The sequence below is a fragment of the Lepisma saccharinum genome, chromosome 12 (assembly GCF_977018435.1).
Source record: "Lepisma saccharinum chromosome 12, izLepSacc3.1, whole genome shotgun sequence".
Classification (NCBI taxonomy): domain Eukaryota; kingdom Metazoa; phylum Arthropoda; class Insecta; order Zygentoma; family Lepismatidae; genus Lepisma; species Lepisma saccharinum.
The window spans coordinates 68,563,375-68,584,170 of NC_139240.1; the positions used below are offsets into that span (position 1 = coordinate 68,563,375).

General features: G+C 40.1%; 1 protein-coding gene across 9 annotated transcripts in view; it reads right to left on the minus strand.

The window, feature by feature from the left end:
• The window catches only part of LOC145996192 (NAD kinase-like), a 208,082-nt gene that overhangs the window by 65,456 nt on the left and 121,830 nt on the right, over positions 1-20,796 (minus strand). Inside the window, exon 1 of one of the 9 annotated variants that reach the window (XM_083132575.1) lies at positions 16,569-16,918. The exons of 5 other annotated variants lie outside the window; for them this stretch is intronic. In XM_083132575.1, coding sequence (XP_082988701.1) covers positions 16,569-16,738 — 170 coding nt within the window. In that variant the 5' untranslated portion in view covers positions 16,739-16,918. Of the gene's footprint in view, positions 1-2,056; positions 2,201-4,150; positions 4,293-16,568; positions 16,919-20,796 lie in introns of those variants that run through there. 3 more of the 9 variants (XM_083132573.1, XM_083132577.1, XM_083132582.1) reach the window with 3 other exon arrangements.

Below are 20,796 nucleotides of genomic sequence, written 5' to 3' on the forward strand. Positions count from 1 at the left end.
AAGTGTGTTCGGGAAAAAGCACTTAAGTTTCAAACTGCGATTTTCCATTGCTTTAATATAAGTCACACTGAATCAATTCAAGAAAATATAAGTGAAATTTCTATTGGGCATGATTCAACATGTATATAATGCCTGTAATATTTCCTGTTGAAAGAATTAACGTAACTGACTGCTGTAAAATTTCATTCTTGACGTTAAGTGCTTTTTCTCCAACACCCTAGATATGCCAAAAGTAGGCTGAGGATTTGCCAAAAATGCACAGTTCCAGGCGATTTCTGAACGGAATACGTGAATTTTAGTCAAAAATGCCTATTTCTCAAGTAACTGCATTTTAAATAGCTAATCCGGGTAAACTCTTCACCCTGTCTATAAATGTTGGTGCCTATTTTGTATTTATCGGTGTCCTTTGTGCCTGCTTTCAAAGTATTTAGTCCTATCGGTCCTCATCCTGGTTAAGCCATTATCCTCTCTTACTTTCTTAATAACGATGTGATCACAGATAGTGTAAATAATATAGAACACTAAAAAGTATAATTGGAGCTGTAACAATTTTACTTTTAAATATTTTGAAAATTGAGTTGTGAGAATTATTTAGGTAAAAAATGATGGGACATTATTTCTAATATATATATATATATATATATATATATATATATAACTGGCCAATTATTGGGTAGTCTCGAGCCCCACAGGCCCATATAAGTTGGCGCCACTGGATGTAATCACAGTTTACCTACCATACAAAATTTCTTCATGCAATAATCTTCATTGTCCTTTTTGTTCGCATGGTCGTTTCATGTAAAAAGCCGTGTGTGCGAAATTACTTTATATCTCAGCTGCTATTACCACGAAAATTCAATCTAAGTTCAAACCCATTTCCCTTAGCAAATGTTACCATGACAACCCTCTCTCCCATTCACAGAATTGGATGCAAAGAAAAAGAGCGTTTCTATTCATCTTTTCTTTTCTCATCCTCGTCGATATTTAATTCCCGACATATTACGCATCGTAACAGGAATCAGTGATGAGAAGAAAGGTACACACACAGCAAAACAGGGAGGAAACGAGTAAAGAAAACATGAAGGAAGATACGAGAAAGATGGAGTGAAGGAAACCAGAGAGAACGTACATTAAATAGTGTCAATGTTAAATTGACATTATCCATTGTCTAGTGCTTTAAGCTATACTTATGCTAACGCTCTGTTTCGAGAGAGCGTCTCTAGATGAACACATTTCTTTTCTTTACGACAGACCTAGATATTACTACAAATCCGGTGCGGTAACCAACTACTCCAGGGCGACCCGCAGAATTCTGTATCTATTTTTGCTCCACTTATACTACTATGTGCAGTATGCATACCATGCCATACCATGGGCGTCACTTGGAGCCTTTGTTTTCTATTTCATAAAAATAGCATCTACGGCCATTTTGCTAAATAACTGCTAAACTTGCAAAATCATAGAGTACGATATTGTCGGAATTCCAAGTATCCAGGTGGCTCCTTGATAGCGTATTAGGTTTCACGCGTCACAAGGTTCTGGGTTCGATTCCAGTTCGATTGACCCTACTTTTTTCTATTATCTTGAGAAACTATTTCAAGAATTCTATTCAAAATCAATGCTTTTATTTACATTTTTATTTAGTACACGATTTCAGAGTGCGTAAAAGCATGGAAAACAAAACTTTTCGGCACTTACAAAGAAAATAAAGGACGAATTTTCTAGTCGCTCGAGATAATAGAAAAAATTGGGTCGAAAGGGAATCGATCCCAGAGCCTTCGGTGTGTGAAACTTATTACGCATTTTGTAGAAAATGGCTGGCTAGTGGGCGCTAGAACCTTTGCATTCTAAATACCTGTGGGGTACCTACCACTACACGAAGGCACGTGCCAAAATCAGTTTCCCAAGCCGTGCCCTCTCCTTGTAAGTGAAAACAAAGCGACGGCTTCTCGTGAGACACCTTTCTTCACTTGAACGAACGTGCGACCCACACTATCAAGAACTTAATTCTTTAGAAAAAAAAAACACACAACAAGAAAGTTTTCCTCTCACTTACGTGCACAGGAAAGAGGTCCGGTCCGAATGCTCAACCTTCATTTGGAGGTTTTACAATAACTACTCAATTCCGAAAGCAAACATATATACGTTCGCAGGGCAGGCAGTCGTCGGGAACGAGTTACACAACTGACGTGGAGAGATGGGGTGAATTGGCGAAGGACAGACGTACGGAAATCTCCACATACGCGGGACCGTGCGAGCCGCATGTCTCCTACACGTGACGTCGAACACTATCGGTACTTTCAAGTTCAAGGGTTCCATGAAGGAGTCACTCGGAAACATCACGTGAATGTTTTCAGATTATCATTATGCATACATATTGCACCATTATGCTCTTATGATTTCGGACCCCGTTCAAGTTGCATTAAAGTATTGCCATAATTGCAGAAATGTGAGATTAACCAAAATAAGATTTATCCTCTTGGTAAAAGTCCCACTAAACACTGTTAAAGAAGATTAAACCTGAATAAAACTTACTAAAAAAATGAGAACAGAACATGTACTTTTTAATGTTTGTGTGTTGTCTCTATCACGTGATTTATTAAATCAGAACATTAACATTCCATTATAATTTATTTGCACTGTTGCAAGCCGAATTTTAAAACCTGCAGCAATATGGCAGAGTCGGCAATATATTAAAATGTATTACACAGTCATTCACGCTGTTATACCAGTAGAACCATACATAAAGAGTTCTTTATGAAGGCCACTCCCGTGCAAGAATTAATTACTTTTAATCCAATCTTGTATTAATTAATAAGTTAGATGTTTAAGTGGCTTTATCTTAGTTGGATTCCTTTAATTGATATATTTTTCTTAAACAATAAATTAGCGTATAAATATTAATATTAATAACTTTGTTTGATATGTTATTGTGGCTCATACTTTTCTTAGTTAAAATAACAATATTTTTAGTTCACTAGTGATTACAAAGGGCCCATGTTGAGGCCCAAGTTTAGACTGTATTTGCAAAATAATAATAATAAATTTTAAAATGCTGGTTGCTGAGGAGAAAGGGCTGGCGCTTGAATTATTTTTAGTTTTTCTACCCCTGATTATTATTAAAATTAGCATTATAATGAGATGGCATGCTTCCGTACACACAGAGAACTAAATGCATCATACCAATTGATGCTCCAGAACGCGTCGATTGATGCACTAGTGTGTTCTATGGCATCTGGGAAAAATCAGATTCACATTTGATGCATTTTTTAATGTCGTAAAAGAAACACCAAAGTGCATCACGTGATGCAAGCGAGGCTTTGTTTCAGTCGAGATGCATTATAATAATGTATCATTTGATGAGTTTTGATGCACCTTCCTGCATCTTTTTCAATGATGCACTTAAACATTTCGTCCGAGCTACAGATTTTATTTAGCTCAGATGAAACGTCTAAGTGGAGGATCGAGAAAGATGCTGGAAGGTGCAACAAAATGCATGAAGGTGCATCAAAATGCATCAAATGATCCATTATATCGAATCTCGACTGAAAGAAATCCTCACTTGCATCACATGATGCACTTTGGTGTTTATTTTACGGCATACAAAATGCACTAAAATGCATTAAATGTGAATCTGAATCTTCGCAGATGGCATAAAACACACTTTAGTGCATCAATTGACGCGTTTTGGTGCATCAGTCGGTATGATGCATTTAGTTTTCTGTTGGAAAACTAGAAGAGATAGAGTACGCAATGAAGAATCAGAGAAAAGTTAAATCAGAAGTCAATAGAAAAAGAAATTGACACGAAGACAATTAAAATGGCATGTGGTAAGAATGGACGAAGACAGAAAAGCAAGACAATTAATGGAAGTTAGAACAGAGGGAAGGAGAACAAGAGAAGACATTCGAAAAAGGAATAGAAGAAATAGGACAAATGAAAGGAAAGGGATAAGAGAAATGAAGAGAATGGCAAAGGAACGGAAGTCATGGAACGGTGGGCAACCGCGACGTTATAAGGCAAAAGAGGAAGAGGAAGCATGATAACGGTGATGATAAAAATGCTTTCATCACAACAGTCACTCCAAGAAAACACTAATTCCAACGTAGCTTCTTTTCTCCTAAAACACAGAAAATTCTTTTTGGCTTACGTTATGCTTTCCGTGCTCTCCCGAATCCAGACGGGAACATTCTCGACATTGTCCGGGTCCAGCTGCTCCAAAGTCGGAGGCGAGGACGCCAGAAATTGGTTGTCACAGAGGTTGACGTGATCCAGCATCTTCACTCGTTCCCTTCCTGCTCGCAAATGTTTGTCCTTGCCGGACTTGGAAAAGTCGAGAACAAATATAGCGGCCGGGCGTTCTGTTTACACACAATGCTGATGATAAATTTAGAATTGCTGAGTGCCTCGAAAAAAGAGCATTCGCAGCGGTGCATCCTTGGCAAGGCCAATCAGAATTCTGTTCAGCTTATTTCGGCGCAATGCGCACTCTGTTCGCTAATATACAGGCTGAGAAAAGTAGGTATTCAGTATTTTATTTTCAAGTTTCCCGTGCATATAGCACCGTGGTATGAAAGCATATGTACGGGATGTGGGAGGTAGGGCCCTACACATTCTCGATCTCAGCCATTTTGGAGGTGATGCGATCAGTTCCACGTTCCGGCCGCCTTCACCGGCAGAAAAGTGAAGTACAATACACTAAATCAATCAATCAGTTATTGGGATAGCAAAAATTCTTGACCACAAGTACAAGTTATTGACTTACTGACCTATATGTTGATATATTTACTTTCTCTTTACCTTTCTTGACTGAGACACCTTGATATTGAGCGATTTTCCATATATTATAGATAAATGTTGGTTTACCGAGAATACGACACTGATAGGACTGAAGCGATTCCCATACTCCTATATAGATTCCCAATAACTATTAGTATGAAAGAAACATGGGTGGGAACTATCAAAAGTTGGGCGGACAGGGCTGGAAGGAAGGCAGAAAATGCATCGATTTTCTACCAATATTATGTGAAATTATAGTTGTTGTTTTTTCCACTCTGCGATATTTATAGAAAAGTATGCAGCAACGAGTAAATCAAATTTTACAGCACCATCCTGTAAACTGTGTAACCAGATAGTACGTTCGTGTAACAACACAAAGATCGTGGAGTCATTTTCGACATGAGAACTTCAGCTACCAGATTGCATCACTTCCAAAGCCATGAAAAATCTTGCATTAATCGACATGTTTCTGCCCTCAAAACCTACTTTACAACGTGTGTTTACCAATTCTTGAGCATGCGTATTGTATTGCAATATAAAGGTAACAGGCATACTGCAGTAGTCAATTTCTTCATCAGAATAGCTAAACCAAGGCGGACTGCACTTGCAAATCTTTCCAAACATGAAATTCTGTCCAATCTTTAAATACACAATGTTTCTCCTTGCCGTTTAGTTTCAGATTTGATATTTCTTTTCAGAATCGCTAGTGAAGACTTGCCACTAACAGCAAATCCAACAACTTCTTTTACACAAAAGCTCCAAGGCTAGCTATCCTTAGGAAGAAAAAAAAATCACTTCTTTGTAGACTACAAACCCTCTGCTCAATAAATGATTCTCTAGGCTTTAACATTTTCGAACTTTCAAAACAAACTTCCATGTATCAAGCAGCTGGAAAGTTAAAAAATACTGGTTTTATTGTTATTGTTATTATTTTGCTATACGCACAGGCGTACTCAGATGGAGAGCTGATATGGCTAAAAAAAACTCATCCCGAAATTGAGAAAATTAAAACTTTTAAAATGAAAGCACCAAAGAACTCGGAAAAAGAAGAAAGGTGTAAATGCAAACACCTTTAAAATTATGCCCAATTATCATTTCCGCCACGATATTTTAGCGATATACAGGGTGTCAACAAATTATTTTTACACAGCTTCAAATCTAAATAACTAAATAATGGAACGAGGTATCTCAGTTCCATTTCCTTCATTTAAAAGAGAAATTCTCAAAGTTTTTTTTTACCACCTCAATGCATCTCTATGTGTGTCCCTTTGTTGCCCGTAGGATATCAAGGCGATACCCGATTTCCTGCCATTTCCGCTCTAGTACCTCCTCAGTAAGTGTTGCGATGGCTGCAGTAGTCCTTTGTCGTAAGACTTAAATATTGGGAACTGGCTTTCGGTACACAATATCCTTAACATAACCCCATAAAAAGAAATCCAAAGGGGTTATGTCGAGGGGCCAATGATTTGATTGTGCACAAGACCACACCACACATTAACCTTTGGACTATGGCTGTCGATTTCTCGAACCTCGTGAGGCTTTTCAGACCCCCAAATTCGACAGTTATGCCTATTCAATAATTTATGAGAAAAGGAAACGCACTGTGCGTTCTCCTGTGGAGTAGTAACTTTGTGGAAATGTGACCACACATCTTCCCCACTTACTCAATGTACCTGAAAAAACAGTAAACAAAACTTTGAGAGTTTCTCTTCTACATGAAGGCAACAGAACTGAGATACCTCGTTCCATTATTTAGTTATTTAGATTTGAAGTTGTAAAGATAATTTGTGGACACCCTGTATATTGTGTCACAGATACGTCACGATATTAGCCGATATATATAATGGAGACGAAATATCGCCGATTCACGATGCGGAAAAAATATCGTATCGTCCGTGACGATATATCGCGATATCAAATTTGCAAAATCGTCTATCCCTAGTTGAGAACCACTGCTTAAAAGCGAAGATGACCAATTCGTACTCAAGGCTGAAGCTCATCATGTATAAAAATAACTTTGACGGAACTAACAAGGTCTTTTGAAAGAGAGAGTATACGACAAGTAATTATAACATTTAAGTATATAAATTGTGCAGCACCGTTTCGTACAACTAGCGCGAACTGCTCGCTTCCTGATTTTTAAAGAGCTTTTTGATTCAAACCTAATTAATTACTTACTGATCGCCAAAATTGAAAGAACGACTTATTTAATTAATGTCCGGTGGTTTTATAATTAGGGAAATTACTTTGAGCGTTAACTAAGGGAAACAAATTATACGTGGAAAAATTCGTCCTTGAAAGTTGACGTTGTATTTCACAATCCTAAAGTTGTAATTTACAGTTTCCAGGAAATTACTTTACAAAAAAAGACTCAATTTTCACATTCATCATTAAAAAACTCCATCTTATTAGGATATTTTATATTATTTATTATATATTGAGAAAATTCCATGTACAGCACAGAACGCCATTTTATACTGAAATTGTCAACAATAAAAAAAAGAAAAAAATAACAGAAATCAATTAACAAATTAACAAAAAATAAGTACAATATGACACTATTTGATAGCTATTATTTACAAGACCGAAAGGCATATTCCGAGGAAAATATATCGATACTTGACGGGAGGTCATTATATTGTGTGGGAAGTCTGTAGAAGAGATCTTTTTTGATTTTCTAGTCTAGGATTTCTTCTGCAAAATTTCTGTTCAGATATATCACCAGCCTTGGCACAATAATAAAGATAAGTAGCTTTATGTTAGTAAAACATCAAGCTACTACTATTTTGAATTGATAGATTTTAGAGCCTGGTAGAAAATCTTCGAAAAATTACAATAAAAAATGTACATGAAAAAAACTGACCACTTTGAACTATTTTCACCGTCCATTAAGGGAGATTTCACACCGAAGCGATAAGCGACCCCCCCCCCCAAAAAAAAGGCTCTTAAAAGTATATAAGATATGAATACCTGGTGGAATAGGATCCAACACAGATCAAGGGTCCTGGGATGGCACGCACCGAGAGCAACCGAACACACCATTGCAAAGTGCAACGCAGCTCTGTTACGTAACATTAAATCACGTGACAATTAATGCCACAAAGCTCGGGAAAATTACCATTTCCGCAGCCTCTGTGATTCTCGTGTCATGATGAAACATTCAGAGGCCAAGGATGATATATTAAACATCCACACCTGCCATTTTCAGGCGCCTGTACTGTAACTTACCACAGTAAATCTTTTACAGGAGAAGAGGAAAATTTCAATGACCAGTTTATAAGTGTATCACTACCATAGTAACAAAATGTGTAGATTAAAGGAAATGCATACCCCGCAGGATGTCCTAGGGGGCTCGCTTATCGCACACCGTATTGATCACCTAATATTTGTCTACTGACGTCAGCGCGGGTTGACCAAAATGGTATTATCTACCTATACCGAACATGCCTAACCTATCAACGAGACTTTTGTCGTGACATCAGTGATCAATACGGTGTACGATAAGGGAGACCCGACGTTCCCGAGTTTGACTACCGGCGATTAGAGAGTTAATTTTAAAAAGTAACCGAGTAATAGTTACTTCTCCAAAGTAACTCAATTGCAGTTATCCAATACAGACAGCAACCCAGTTAGTTACTTTATTCTAGGTAAAATGTACCGTAACTTGTATAACCCGCTCTTGCTTTCCACGTAATACACCTTGCATTTCATTATGCAGCCTAACGAGGCTCCGGCGTCTGTACTCACAGTTATATAATCGTCCACGGGGCTTGTGTTGTGCCCTGTCCACGTATGTGATTGTCCTTAGTGACAGAAAAGCGACGCTAAATAACCAAAAACAAATCAAATCTTTTCAAACAAAACTTTTACCACGCCCCATTTTTTCATTATATCTTGCTAGTACTTTATTGCAATTGATCTCATTTTCCTTCGAAATACTTTTTCTTTTTTTAAAATTATCACTATATAGATTAATCAAGCCATTATTTGCATCAATACTGTTTAAAAAGAAGGGCACGAGGAACAGTTTCCATGTCCAGCCAGACGCGAGGACCCTAAACTGCTCCTCCCCCACCAATCTTTCTCCGCGGCGACCTGGGGCTAAGAGAGGCCTGTGCGCTGCATGGCTGTACGAGGTGGAGGAAACTTAGCATTACGTTTATGGGAGGATTATTTTACTTGTTCTCTTGGGGATATCAAACTTCCGATGGCGTAGAAAAAGACATGAACTGGAACAGGACAGGTCGAAGAATTCAGTTGTCATTGGAAAAATCGAAATTCCAATTTGATTAGCCGTAACTTGTAATTGAACTTGTTCATAAGGAATACATGGGAGTCTATCGCATTTTTACAGATCGTATCTAGCTTAATAATGAACTTAAAACCGATCCCACTAGCAACATGGGGAGAAATCCAAACTCTCTTGTGCTGTGTTTTTCTTTTTCAGTAGCAGTTCCCATCCCGACAATACTGAAATAAATGCATACCTGGTTCGAAACTGTCATTCTTCGCTTTCAAATAGTACAGTGGAACCTTGGTAACTCGAACCTCAACATCTCGAATTCCTTGATAAGTCGATTTTTTTGTAATCCCCTTGAATTCTCCTTAACACTCAATACTAATTTTACCTCAACAACTCGAATAAAACCTTGAAAAGACGAATTTTTGTACAGTTTATGTGATGCCGTTTGAACTAAATAACTCGAAGGTAGAGTGTGAAAACCTCTATGAGTCGAAGTTAAATTCTAATCACCTCTATAACTCGAAGTTTTAGTCGCACTTAAAATGATGCTACATACGTTAAAGGCATACGTAGTACGGACGTTCAGAAGGGTCACTAAACTTTAGACCTCTATAACAAGAAGTCTGCGATTTTGGCCCTCAATAACTCGAACCTTGGTAAGTCGAGATCCTTGATACCTCGATTTTTTCTTTTCCCCCTCAAGTTCGAGTTAGTGAGCTTTTACAGAGGATCTTTATATTTGGTACAGAATGATTAGAAATGAAGGTGTGGAGGTTTGAACAGCGGAATCTACAGATAGGCGAAGTGGAGAGGGGAGGTTAAGGAAAGAAGAAGATAAATGGCATGAAGATTAGGAAGCAATGAACCAGCATTCTACGAATGTTCATTGCTTGTATCAACCATTTATGCAAAAAGGAAACAGGACGTGTTCATCAATGGTCAAGTACGCTAAGCTTAAGTCAATAATGCCGACAAGAACATCCACGGATCAGTTTGAGATACGAAGAATACGATCCATCAAAAAAGATAAGCAACGTCGTTCTTTGCAAATCCAACCAAAGAGTGCAATTAAATATGAAAGCCGAACATTTTATAACGGACGGTATCATGTTTACTTTAATAACAGAACAATCATTGTTCGTTCCAGAAGGCAAAGATGTGTGAACTGATAATGTTATCTTGCGAGTTGTTTACAAAGTTTTCCTAGCAACCACAGCTTGCTACGAGCCAAGTAACATCTGATTCTGTGTAGCAGCGTTATTTGTCTCGTCACGGTGCATGAAATCTGAGATTATGCAGGGCTATGCGTTTTACGATAAAGCGACTTAGGGTACCACAGTCAACGAGAGAAATAGTTATCGGAAATGCAAAATAAATTCAACATTTACATAATGTTTCCTGATTCGGCCTTAACGCCTCGTCTCAACAGTATTTATAATTTTGAAAATAAAATAAATGAAGGGTGTAAAATATGGTAAATGACACTTTGGTCATTTCTGAGTTCATTAAGAAAAAAGGTTATTAGAAGCTATACTGTAGATAAATTGTTTTCGTGTTGTGTTTACCAATTTCTTATTGATTGATTTGGTGTTTAAGTCCACTTTATGCACAGTAAGGCTAATCGGGACTGTACCTACAGTTTAAAGTGGGATCCGAACCACTACGTGCCTCCACCGGGAGTCGAACCCGGGACCCCTTGGTTACAAGGCGAAGACGCTACGCACTGCGCCATCGGGGAGGCCCTTTACCAATTTCAGAAGGCTTCACGAGTCCAATGCAAATTGTACGACATGGCAATTTCACTCGAAAATTGAATGATGCCACATTTTACTTTGTAACTCAAAAATCAACAAAATGTCACCATGTTTTACACGCGAGCCCTTCAAATTTGAATTCAATGGAAAATATTGTGTAAAGCTTGACGTTTGAAGAAGAGTAACACTGGTATCCCTTATCGCACAACGCGCTAACAACCTTGCGTTCTGACTGAATGCTTTCATTGTTAGTTCCAAAAGCCTAAGTTGTTAGGTTAGGCTTGCTAGGTTTAGTTCTCTCAGTTCATTGTATTTATGCTAAGAGAACCAAATCTAAAAAAAGACCTAATCTAACAACATAGGCATTCCGGCGTCTGACGTCAGAACACGAAGTTGGTAGCGTGTTGTGCGATAAAGGAGACCCAGGGACAACACACTGGCGCTGTGGTCGAATTAACTGTAAGTCGGCGATACAATCAGCTGTTTGCCATGTGACCCCATCCCTGCGTTGCCAATATATTAGGCGTACCACATTTTCTTTATTCAGTAGGTGCTATTTAACATTGGTGAAGTTCTTGACAACGAAGCGAAGAGAGAAGTTAAACACATGGAATCACGGAGGACTACTAGTGGGGCACGGGTCAAGGAGAAGCGAGGGAAGAAACAAATGACTGTCCACTTTAGTTTGCGAGTTTGCCGCGGTTTTCTCATCGTATTTAAGCTGTAGTGCTTGTGCTGTGGCATATCGCAATGAATAGCTTTTCTTTTTCTATCTCGGTCATATTACGCCGCATTTGAACATATTTGGTTAATCGCGACGATGAGGATGAATGATGGACTGCTGAAAGTAATTGATTGATTGAATTAGGTTAGTTTTCGTCACGTTTCTACTCGTACTTTTGTCTGATCGCGACGATGATGATGAACTGTAGAAAGTAACTGATTGAATTACCGTTATTTTATGTCGCGTTTCTACCACTTCGGCTAATCGCGACGGTGAGGATGAATGCATGGACGTCCGGAAGGGGGAGGGGGCAAGGGGGCCACGTTCCCCCTGGAAAATGAAATCAAGCAAAAAGTACATATGTCACACATATAATTTCATTAATGTATGTTGATTATTGCAAGGGGGTTGCAGGAACATATCTTCAAACTGAAGCAATGTTTTTTTCAGGGGGACAATACTATTATGTGGGAAAATGTACCTTGTTTGTCCCCCAGGATGAAATCCTGCGGAGGCCCACGGATGAATGATGATAGGGTAAGGACGGGGCAAACGGACACCGGGGCAAACGGACAGTCCCTAAGGAAAATACGAATAATTTGGCTTTGAAGTTTGCAACAGTGCATCGGTTGGCGTTGTGACTTGAAGCAGAACGTTGGCGAGAAGGTGTGTTGAACATCGGTTGAAATCTTGAAGAAGAACGCTAATCCAGCAGTAGATCGACCACAAGGAAAAAAACCTTCCGTCCAAAGCGTTCGCGCAACTTCCCTGCCGTTATCGGTGTTCTGGGCAGTGTTGCCAGGTCAGATTTGAAAAATTCGGGAGATTGTTCCTTGGAAACCAGAAGTTCTGCTACAAAATCAGATGATCTAATAGTAGCGGATGAACGACGTTCTTGGGGGGGGGGGAGGGGCGGCATAGTTGTGCGCACTGGGGGGGGGGCAAGGGGAGTGGCGCGCATTGTTTATGGGGTAAACGTCACAGATACTTTTGTACCAATGGTGCTAAACCCAGCACCCTGTGTTTGGCGAAAATATACCGAAGATCTCCATTTCAGGAGTGGACATGTTTCAAACAAAAGAAAGTAAACCGCCCGAGGGAACAGACCAACATCTTTCATCTCTTCCGCATTTTCCGGTTAGAGGGTGCGTGGAAAACACCCTCAAATTTGCCCTTTCTCAGCACCGACACAAGGGGTTTGCGATGCCTCTATTATCGCGAGAAATTTTTATGACAGGAAATGGTAGAAAGTTGTGTTCACAGATGAAGCTAACGTGCCGCTTTTCGTTGTCGGCGATTTTCCACAATGTTTCAAGTCGAATGCTAACAATAACAAATCAATTTGCCTTCTGCTGGTGTACAGCTATCGATATGGGTGGGCATGCGTCCTGCACCATAATGAAAAAATGCATTACGTATGTGAAATATATTTGGTGAATTAGACAACATGTCTTCCTCAATAATTCAAGATAGCAACGCTTATGCTAGGGTGCCACCCATCCTCCCCATCTGCTAGAAAAACACACACACAAACACATACATGTATAACATAATTTGCTCACGCTACGAAGTCAATGTTTCTACCTCGTAAGGCAAGGACGTTTCACTGTGTTTGTGTCACATCATCCATTTAATCAGTTTTTCATTCATCCATATTGTCGTACTTACCCGTAGAGGCACAAAAGCGACGTAAAATAACTAAAATAGAAATAGAGTTTTGGGGTGGGATAAAATACAGCCATCTAAAAATAGTAATGTAGTAAAAGTAATAAAATAATTTCCTAGCACAATTGAGTAGCGTTTGACATAATTTCACAGTTCAAACAGCACTTTTCACGGCTGAGTGGAGTTCCACTCCACATCTCCCCTCCATGTTCAAGTAAAGATGAGCAGGAAACATGTTTTTGAGCTGGCCGTTGGAGGTTCCATAGCAATAGCTTATTAAGGAATTCTCCCGAGAAATCAATAGGCCTGGCAACGCTGACGTGAACCGGCTGAATGTTCCTTCCCCCCTGCCCTTTCCCGCACCCGCCGGCGCGATGTGCTTCTGCGCAGGTTTTTTTGCTTGTGGTTACACTATAGCAAAAACCTAAACAGTAAAATTCTGTGTGCGGAACATAAGGATTGCTTGGATTATGATGGTCCCGCCAAAGTTGCGCTTTGTAGTGTCGATATGTCATTGCCTCCTCGACATACACAGCCTGTGTCAACATGCTGCTGCCATCTGGTGGGCTTTTTCGAAAATGTAAAGCCCAAGGCTTCAGGCGGGGCGAACGGACAGGCTTGTGTTGGGGCAAACGGACATGCATAAAGTGCATATCATTTAAATACTATAAGGTATTATGTAAGGCACGTCCAGAAAGTAAGTTCCGTTTGGTAATAAAATTAAATTGTGTACAGATACAGAAAAGTTATTTATTGCACAAAATTCTACAACTCTTAAACTACTTTTCCACATAACTGCCGAAATTTTGCAGGCATTTGTCATAGCGTGGCACAAGTTTTTGTATACCTTCTTCATAGAAATTTGCCGCCTGTGTCTTCAACCAGTTGGAAACAGTTTCTGTCAGCTCGTCGTCATTGTTGAAGTGTTGACCGCCAAGGAAAACAACACCTTTTGACAACAACCCTTGCGACTTTCATCTGTTCTTACATCTCAAGTCTTTCCTTGGCGGTCAACACTTCAACAATGACGACGAGCTGAAAGAAACTGTTTCCAACTGGTTGAAGACACAGGCGGCAAATTTCTATGAAGAAGGTATACAAAAACTTGTGCCACGCTATGACAAATGCCTGCAAAATTTCGGCAGTTATGTGGAAAAGTAGTTTAAGAGTTGTAGAATTTTGTGCAATAAATAACTTTTCTGTATCTGTACACAATTTAATTTTATTACCAAACGGAACTTACTTTCTGGACGTGCCTTTAATTCAGCAACTAATCTAAATTTGACTCAAAGTCGAAAGGGCATGTGTGAATTGTATGTAATGCAGGTTTTACCCTTCAGATGTATGCCTTTCTAAAATAATGTGTCCTTGTTACAGGATAGTGCGACATCGTGAACGATCCACAGACCGCTGTTCCTGGACAGATGACAATATGCAGAGGGCTGTTAATGCAGTACAAGATGGCATGCCTCTAGCTACAGCCGTAAAAACATTGTCTGTTCCGCGAATCACTTTACAGAGACGGGTGAGTAGCAACGTGCAAATTCCGAAATTTGGCCAGCACACTACGCTTTCAAATGCAGTGGAGGTACAACTGGTGGAGCACCTTCTGAAACTTGATTCTATAGGATATGGTCTGACCTATAAGGAACTCCGCAGTTTGGTATATCGGTATGCATTTACAAATGGTGTGCCACATTCCTTTAATGATCTACAAATGGCAGGGAAGGACTGGATACAAGGATTTTTAGCTTGTCACAAGTAACTCAGCTTGCGTGTTGCAGAGGCTCTGTCATATGCTCGCGCTAAAGGATTATCTAAGGCAAGTGTTAACATCTTTTACAATAATTTAACAAAGCCTGCCTGAGCACGCATTTATTCCTGGAATTGTCCATGAAGTGAATGGTCAAGATCAGCGATCACCAGAACCTTTAGCGACAGACGATGATGCCTCATCCCAAGGAAGATTTCAAGAACTCAACCCCTTGCAATCAACTTCTGGAACCTCGAGCAGGAAACGAAAAACGGGGGAATCGCACATCTTAACGGATACTTCTTTCATCTCTCACCTCAAAGAAAAAAACTGACTGCAGCAAATCAAACAACAAGACTGGGAAAGCATGTTAAACGCACCGCAAAAGATGTGTGCCGTGTATGCAACGTTGTGTACAAGCAGGGTCAACACTGGGTGCAGTGCTTAGTGTGTTCTGTCTGGTTCCACGTAAAGTGCGTTGCAAATGGAAATGACCCATACTTTGTGGGTTCTTCTTCTGAGAGACATGACAGTTCATAAATGAGCTAGTGTCCATTTGCCCCTCTCACATGTCCGTTTGCCCCGCCATGGTGGGGCAAACGGACACTGCTACACACACTGATTCATTTAACAATTTGGAGGTCAACGTTCATTATTTTGAATTATACATTGTACTATTTGTTAGCTCAATGTTCACACTTTCTATATCGACCATAATTGTAATTTTTCAATAAACAGTTTGATAGTTATTTTTCAATATATCCTTAGGGTGTCCGTTTGCCCCGTCCTTACCCTATGGGGAAATTGATGAAGGAACAACCATGCCCAGACAGGAATTCGAACCCGGGACCTCTGGCGTCGTAGCGCGCTGTGCTAGACACTCCGCCGTGAAGTTTGGCTTTAGAAAGTGATGATGGAACAAACGTAATGGCTTGGCTAGGATTCACACCTGAGATCTCCGTGGCGCATTACGGCGACCACTCTCCATCGGCTGAATGGCATCCAAATGAAATAATAGTACACTTCTGGGTTGTAACGATTCCACTGAGAGTCAATGGTATTGTTACAACCCAGAAGTGTCCGTGACTGTACAATGCACCACAATTGTTAATTTCTAGTTATAATAATATCATCGGTTATTATTCTACTGAACACAGAACCCAAAACGTGTCAAGTGACACATATATATTTTGATTTCAATAACACGTTAACGCGCATAAACTGCAAATGATGCACTTTTTAGTGTGTCAAAATACGCATAGAAAAGTATGAAAGGTTATTTTTAACACATGAAGTTCCCTGTGATGCACTAAAATGCATCAAGTTGGAAGATCAGACAAGATCATTTCGAAGATAACAAAATTACACATTTAGCTGTCAATTGATGCATTAAAAGTGAAAGTTTGTTATCTTGGAAATGATCTTGTCTGATCTTCCAAACTGATGCATTTTAGTGCATCACACAGAACTTCATCTCATAAAAATACCCTTTAATACATTCCTATGTGTATTTTGACACACTAAAAGGTGCATCATTTGCAGTTTATGCACGTTAACGTGTTATTGAAATCAAAATATATGTGTCAATTGACACGTTTTGGGTTGTGTGTGTGGCTAATAAGAGGGACAATGATGTTTATGCACACTCACGGCCATGTCCCAGATCGCTTCCTGCGTCTTGGCAACGCCCAATCCGTGCAAAGAGTTTCTCGGGAACAAACACAGGGACAAGCAAGTTCTCGCAGACGGGACAGGTCCTTATCCGAACCCATCCAGCGGTTCATCCGAGTAGAAGACGTCATCACGGTCCACACCATCATGCAGGTTGCAGCAAGCAAGCTCGCACACGCAAACAAAACACCAGCAGCGAAGATAAGATCGTAGAAAGGTTTAGATAACTAACCATAGACTATCGCAGAGATTACAACACGTTTCACGCGCACAAGCACATTCTGTACGCTCGGCACTGCCATGTTGCGCTCTTCCGGTGAGTGACTTCACAGATTGGAGTCAACCTTCTGAGGCGCCGACGGGAAAAGGCGGAAACCAGAGTGCTCGTGCGAAACTCAGCTGAGTGTGGCTCTCTACGGATTGCCGCGCACACAACCTTGGGAAGCCTTCGGCCTTCTAATGGCCACACAATATGTTTCCGATTGATTCCCTACCATACACCCCTCCAGCGCCCAGTCACGAGGAACTGGCGACACACGTGAACGTAGATCGTGACATGACAGTATCGATTTACACGTAACAGTTGATTGATTTGGTTCATTTAACTTCACTTTTCTGACAGTTTTGGCTAATCGCGACGATGAGGATGGGAAGGGACGCTGCTGGAATTCGAACCTGTGATAACCATTCCGCCACGGCGGTCGGCTACACGTAATCAGTAGGGAGGTTGATGAAATGTCATCTTTTTTTCCGACATCTTAGACACGATGCCCATTAAATATACACAATATTACACTTCGTCTAGAACAGGGGTTTCCAACTGGCGGCCCGCGGGCAGCATGCGGCCCCCGTTGCCTTTTTCTGCGGCCCGCGAAGCCAGTTTGCAAAATACGTTAATTTTATTTATTTTTATTAAAATACGTTATATTTTTACTGAAGGAACGGAAGCTCTGTGAAGAAAGACCATATCACAGGTAGAATTGATTTTGCAGTCAATAATGATCATCAGAAGAATCTAAAGTGACGTAACTTTCTCTTCACACCATGCATTCCACCCCTTCGCTATGTGGGATGAACTCGCCCGCTTCCGTGAAGGCTTCACTCTTTGTGTTTAGAAACAAACTGCGGCGCTATAGAGATCTGTTTCACTACGCACGAAGTACGAAGAGATTTCCAGTGTTCCAACTCGGATTGTACTGTGACTGTTAAAGTTTGTGCAAATATCGAAATGAGCAATATCTCCAAAAAACGTAAGATTGAAAATGAAAATAGCTTCTCTCGAACCTAAATTGCGTGATTTGCAAGGCGATGTGTTCCTTCAAACTAGGCAAGAAAAGGGGCCAGAGTTTTTCAAATACCTTATAAAGGAACGCTTTCCAAACCTTCGTAGTTTTGGGCAAAGAATGACATCAATGTTCGGCAGCACATACACGTGTGAAAGTGTTTTTTCTTCAATGAAGTTCATCAAGAACCGCTACAGAAGCAGACTGGCAGATTCTTCACTCCTTCACCTTCTGAGACTTTCAAATACAGAAATTCAAATACAACTTTAATAAAACATGCAGATCGGGCTCAATTCTTACATTGAACACTTACTATGAAGTAGGGACATTGAATTTTCGCGATGCGCGAAATCGCGAAATGTGAAAAAAATATGCAATTTTGAACATTCTGCACGTAACTACACCCCCAATGATGAAATATGCATGAGTTTTATTCGCGAAGTAATGCGAAATGTGTGCTTTTCCACGAAATGAACGTTTTTTCGCGGAATAACCGTGATATATCATCAAATTAAGTAGAAAACACCCAAAAACCGGCAATCGAGGTTGTGCGCGCAAACTGTCGATTTGTAACGAAACGTTTGCCTAAAGTTTCCTACCACTTGCAGCTGAAGAACGTTTTTTAACTTCCATCACATCTGGAAGACGCTGTAAATTGGGATTGCCTATGCACATAATCTCAGTTCGAAAACTTCGCTCCATGTCAAGCTGCATTCCTTTCTTCCCCCGAATATGCATTTTAGAAATGAAGTGATTTTTTCTTGATGTTTTCTTTTTGGCTGGGCAGCTAAGTACTTGTGTATGTGTAAAGTATATAAAAATGAAGAAATAGTTTATCAATTTATAGCTCTTTTGTATGTTGTTTCCTCTCATGATGAAAAAGTGTGTGCCAATTCTTTTTTTTCCATCGCTGGTATATACCGCTGATCTAACATTTTATTTACCGCTCTCCTCAGTTTTTATTTACCATAAATTAGTGTCCCTACTATGAAGTATTATGTGTATGGTGTGTCTTTAATTTCTTTCAGTTCATCAATAAGTATTGGGTTTTTGTGAAATAAATTGTAATTATACAATTTTGATTTGTAATTCCATTGTTTCATTGCCTCATTTTAGAAATTTAGGTCATGCGAAAGTACTACATTTTCAGTTCAGTACAATTTTTGTAATTTTTAACCCCCCCCCAAAAAAAAATGCGGCCCGTCTATCAACTGCTGGATATAATTTTGGCCCTCGGACCTTTTGAAGTTGGAAACCACTGGTCTAGAATCCCAAAAAAGGTAAGGCCTCCCAGATGGCGCAGTGGTAGCGTCTTCGCCTTGTAATCAAGGGGTTCCGGGTTCGATCCCCGGTGGTTCCGATCGCATTTTAAATTGTAGGTCCAGTGCCGATTAGCATTACTGTGCATAAAGTGGACTTAAAAAAACATATCAATGAATCAAAACCAAAAAAGGTAATTTTCAAAGTGCATTTCTTTTTGGATTTTTTGCTAATTTTCAGATTTTAGGTAATTTTCCCCGATTTTCGGAATTTTCCCGTCATTTTTCACAATATTCGGTGTATTGTCTCGTCATATTTTGTCACTTCTTTCATTTTGGTAATATTCTCGAGTCTTTTCACCAAGGTGAACATAGGCCTATATATATCTTGCAAAAAGAAAAAAAAAAGGTAAAGTGCTCCCCTGTGCTTAGCACCACGCCATGAAGGCGTATAGGGTGTGTGGGGGTAACGCCCCACACTTTCTTGATCCGGTCGTGATTGGGGGGTGATGTGATCAGCATCACGCACCTGACCGTCTTTACCTCCCACGGTTTCCCACAGGTACCCATGTCATTCGACGCTGGGTGGGCGCCGGGGCCGATTCCAACGTTAGAAAAGTTCCCGGATTTGAACCGGCCGGGGATCGAACCCGGGACCTTTAGCATGGGAGTCAGACGCGTTACCGACTGAGCCACCGCGGCAGGATTGCAATTTACGAGTAAAAGAAATGCTGAACTGGTGGCAGTCTTTGTTGTGTCGGGGGAAACCACCAGGTGCCCGTCTGGGGGCAAACTCGGATTTAAGGCAAAGATGCGGTAAATTAATGCATTTTACACCAATTCAGCCAGTGTATAAGACTTTTTCATTAAAATGTTTTAAAATTATTCGGTTGTTTCCATTGGAAATCCTCGTTCTATATTTTAATTGAATGTGCCTTTTTTTTAAAGCAAGATTCCATTTTGCTTAATTTCCTTTTCATTTCAATTTTTAACCTGAAACTAACAAATTTAATGGTCATTTTTTGCATTTTTTTACGTCATCATTTCCCATTTTTTAGGACATTCTATAGGTCATATACCTATAGCTATTTCTTAGGTCATCAATTCCGCTCCCTAGTAATCAGCTAAGCTTGACGCCCACTGAGACGCGAAGAAACGCGGCAACAGACACGTTTCCGCGTCTCAGTGGTCGGTAACCTTCAAGATAGCTTGCAGACTTCCGGCACGGAAATTCCCGCTTCGGTTCCGCGCGTCTCCTTGTAGAGGGCGTTGCACCATTTGATTTCAATAGAAGGAGACAACAGGACTCCGCGTCTCAGTGTGTGTTAAGCTTCACATGTCTCCATTTACTTCTCTGAGCATTTCAACAGAACAAACAAAAGAGAAACGTCGGCTTCCGTGGCGAAGTGGTTAGCATAGGGCATGGGGTTATATATCTGTGTCCCTGTCTTCGCGATTAGTCAAAAGTGGAAGAATGCGACAAAATTTTAATATTCATACGAGAAAATCAAATATAACGGCTTACTTTGGCTCTCTTTACTTCTAAATTTGAATATTTCTACATTGCCTGATCCCCGTGGCGGGAGTGGTTAGGAATATACTGAAGGCCTCTTACGCTGTGAGTTTCAGAATCAGTCTACCGTCGAGTTACACATATTCACAAAC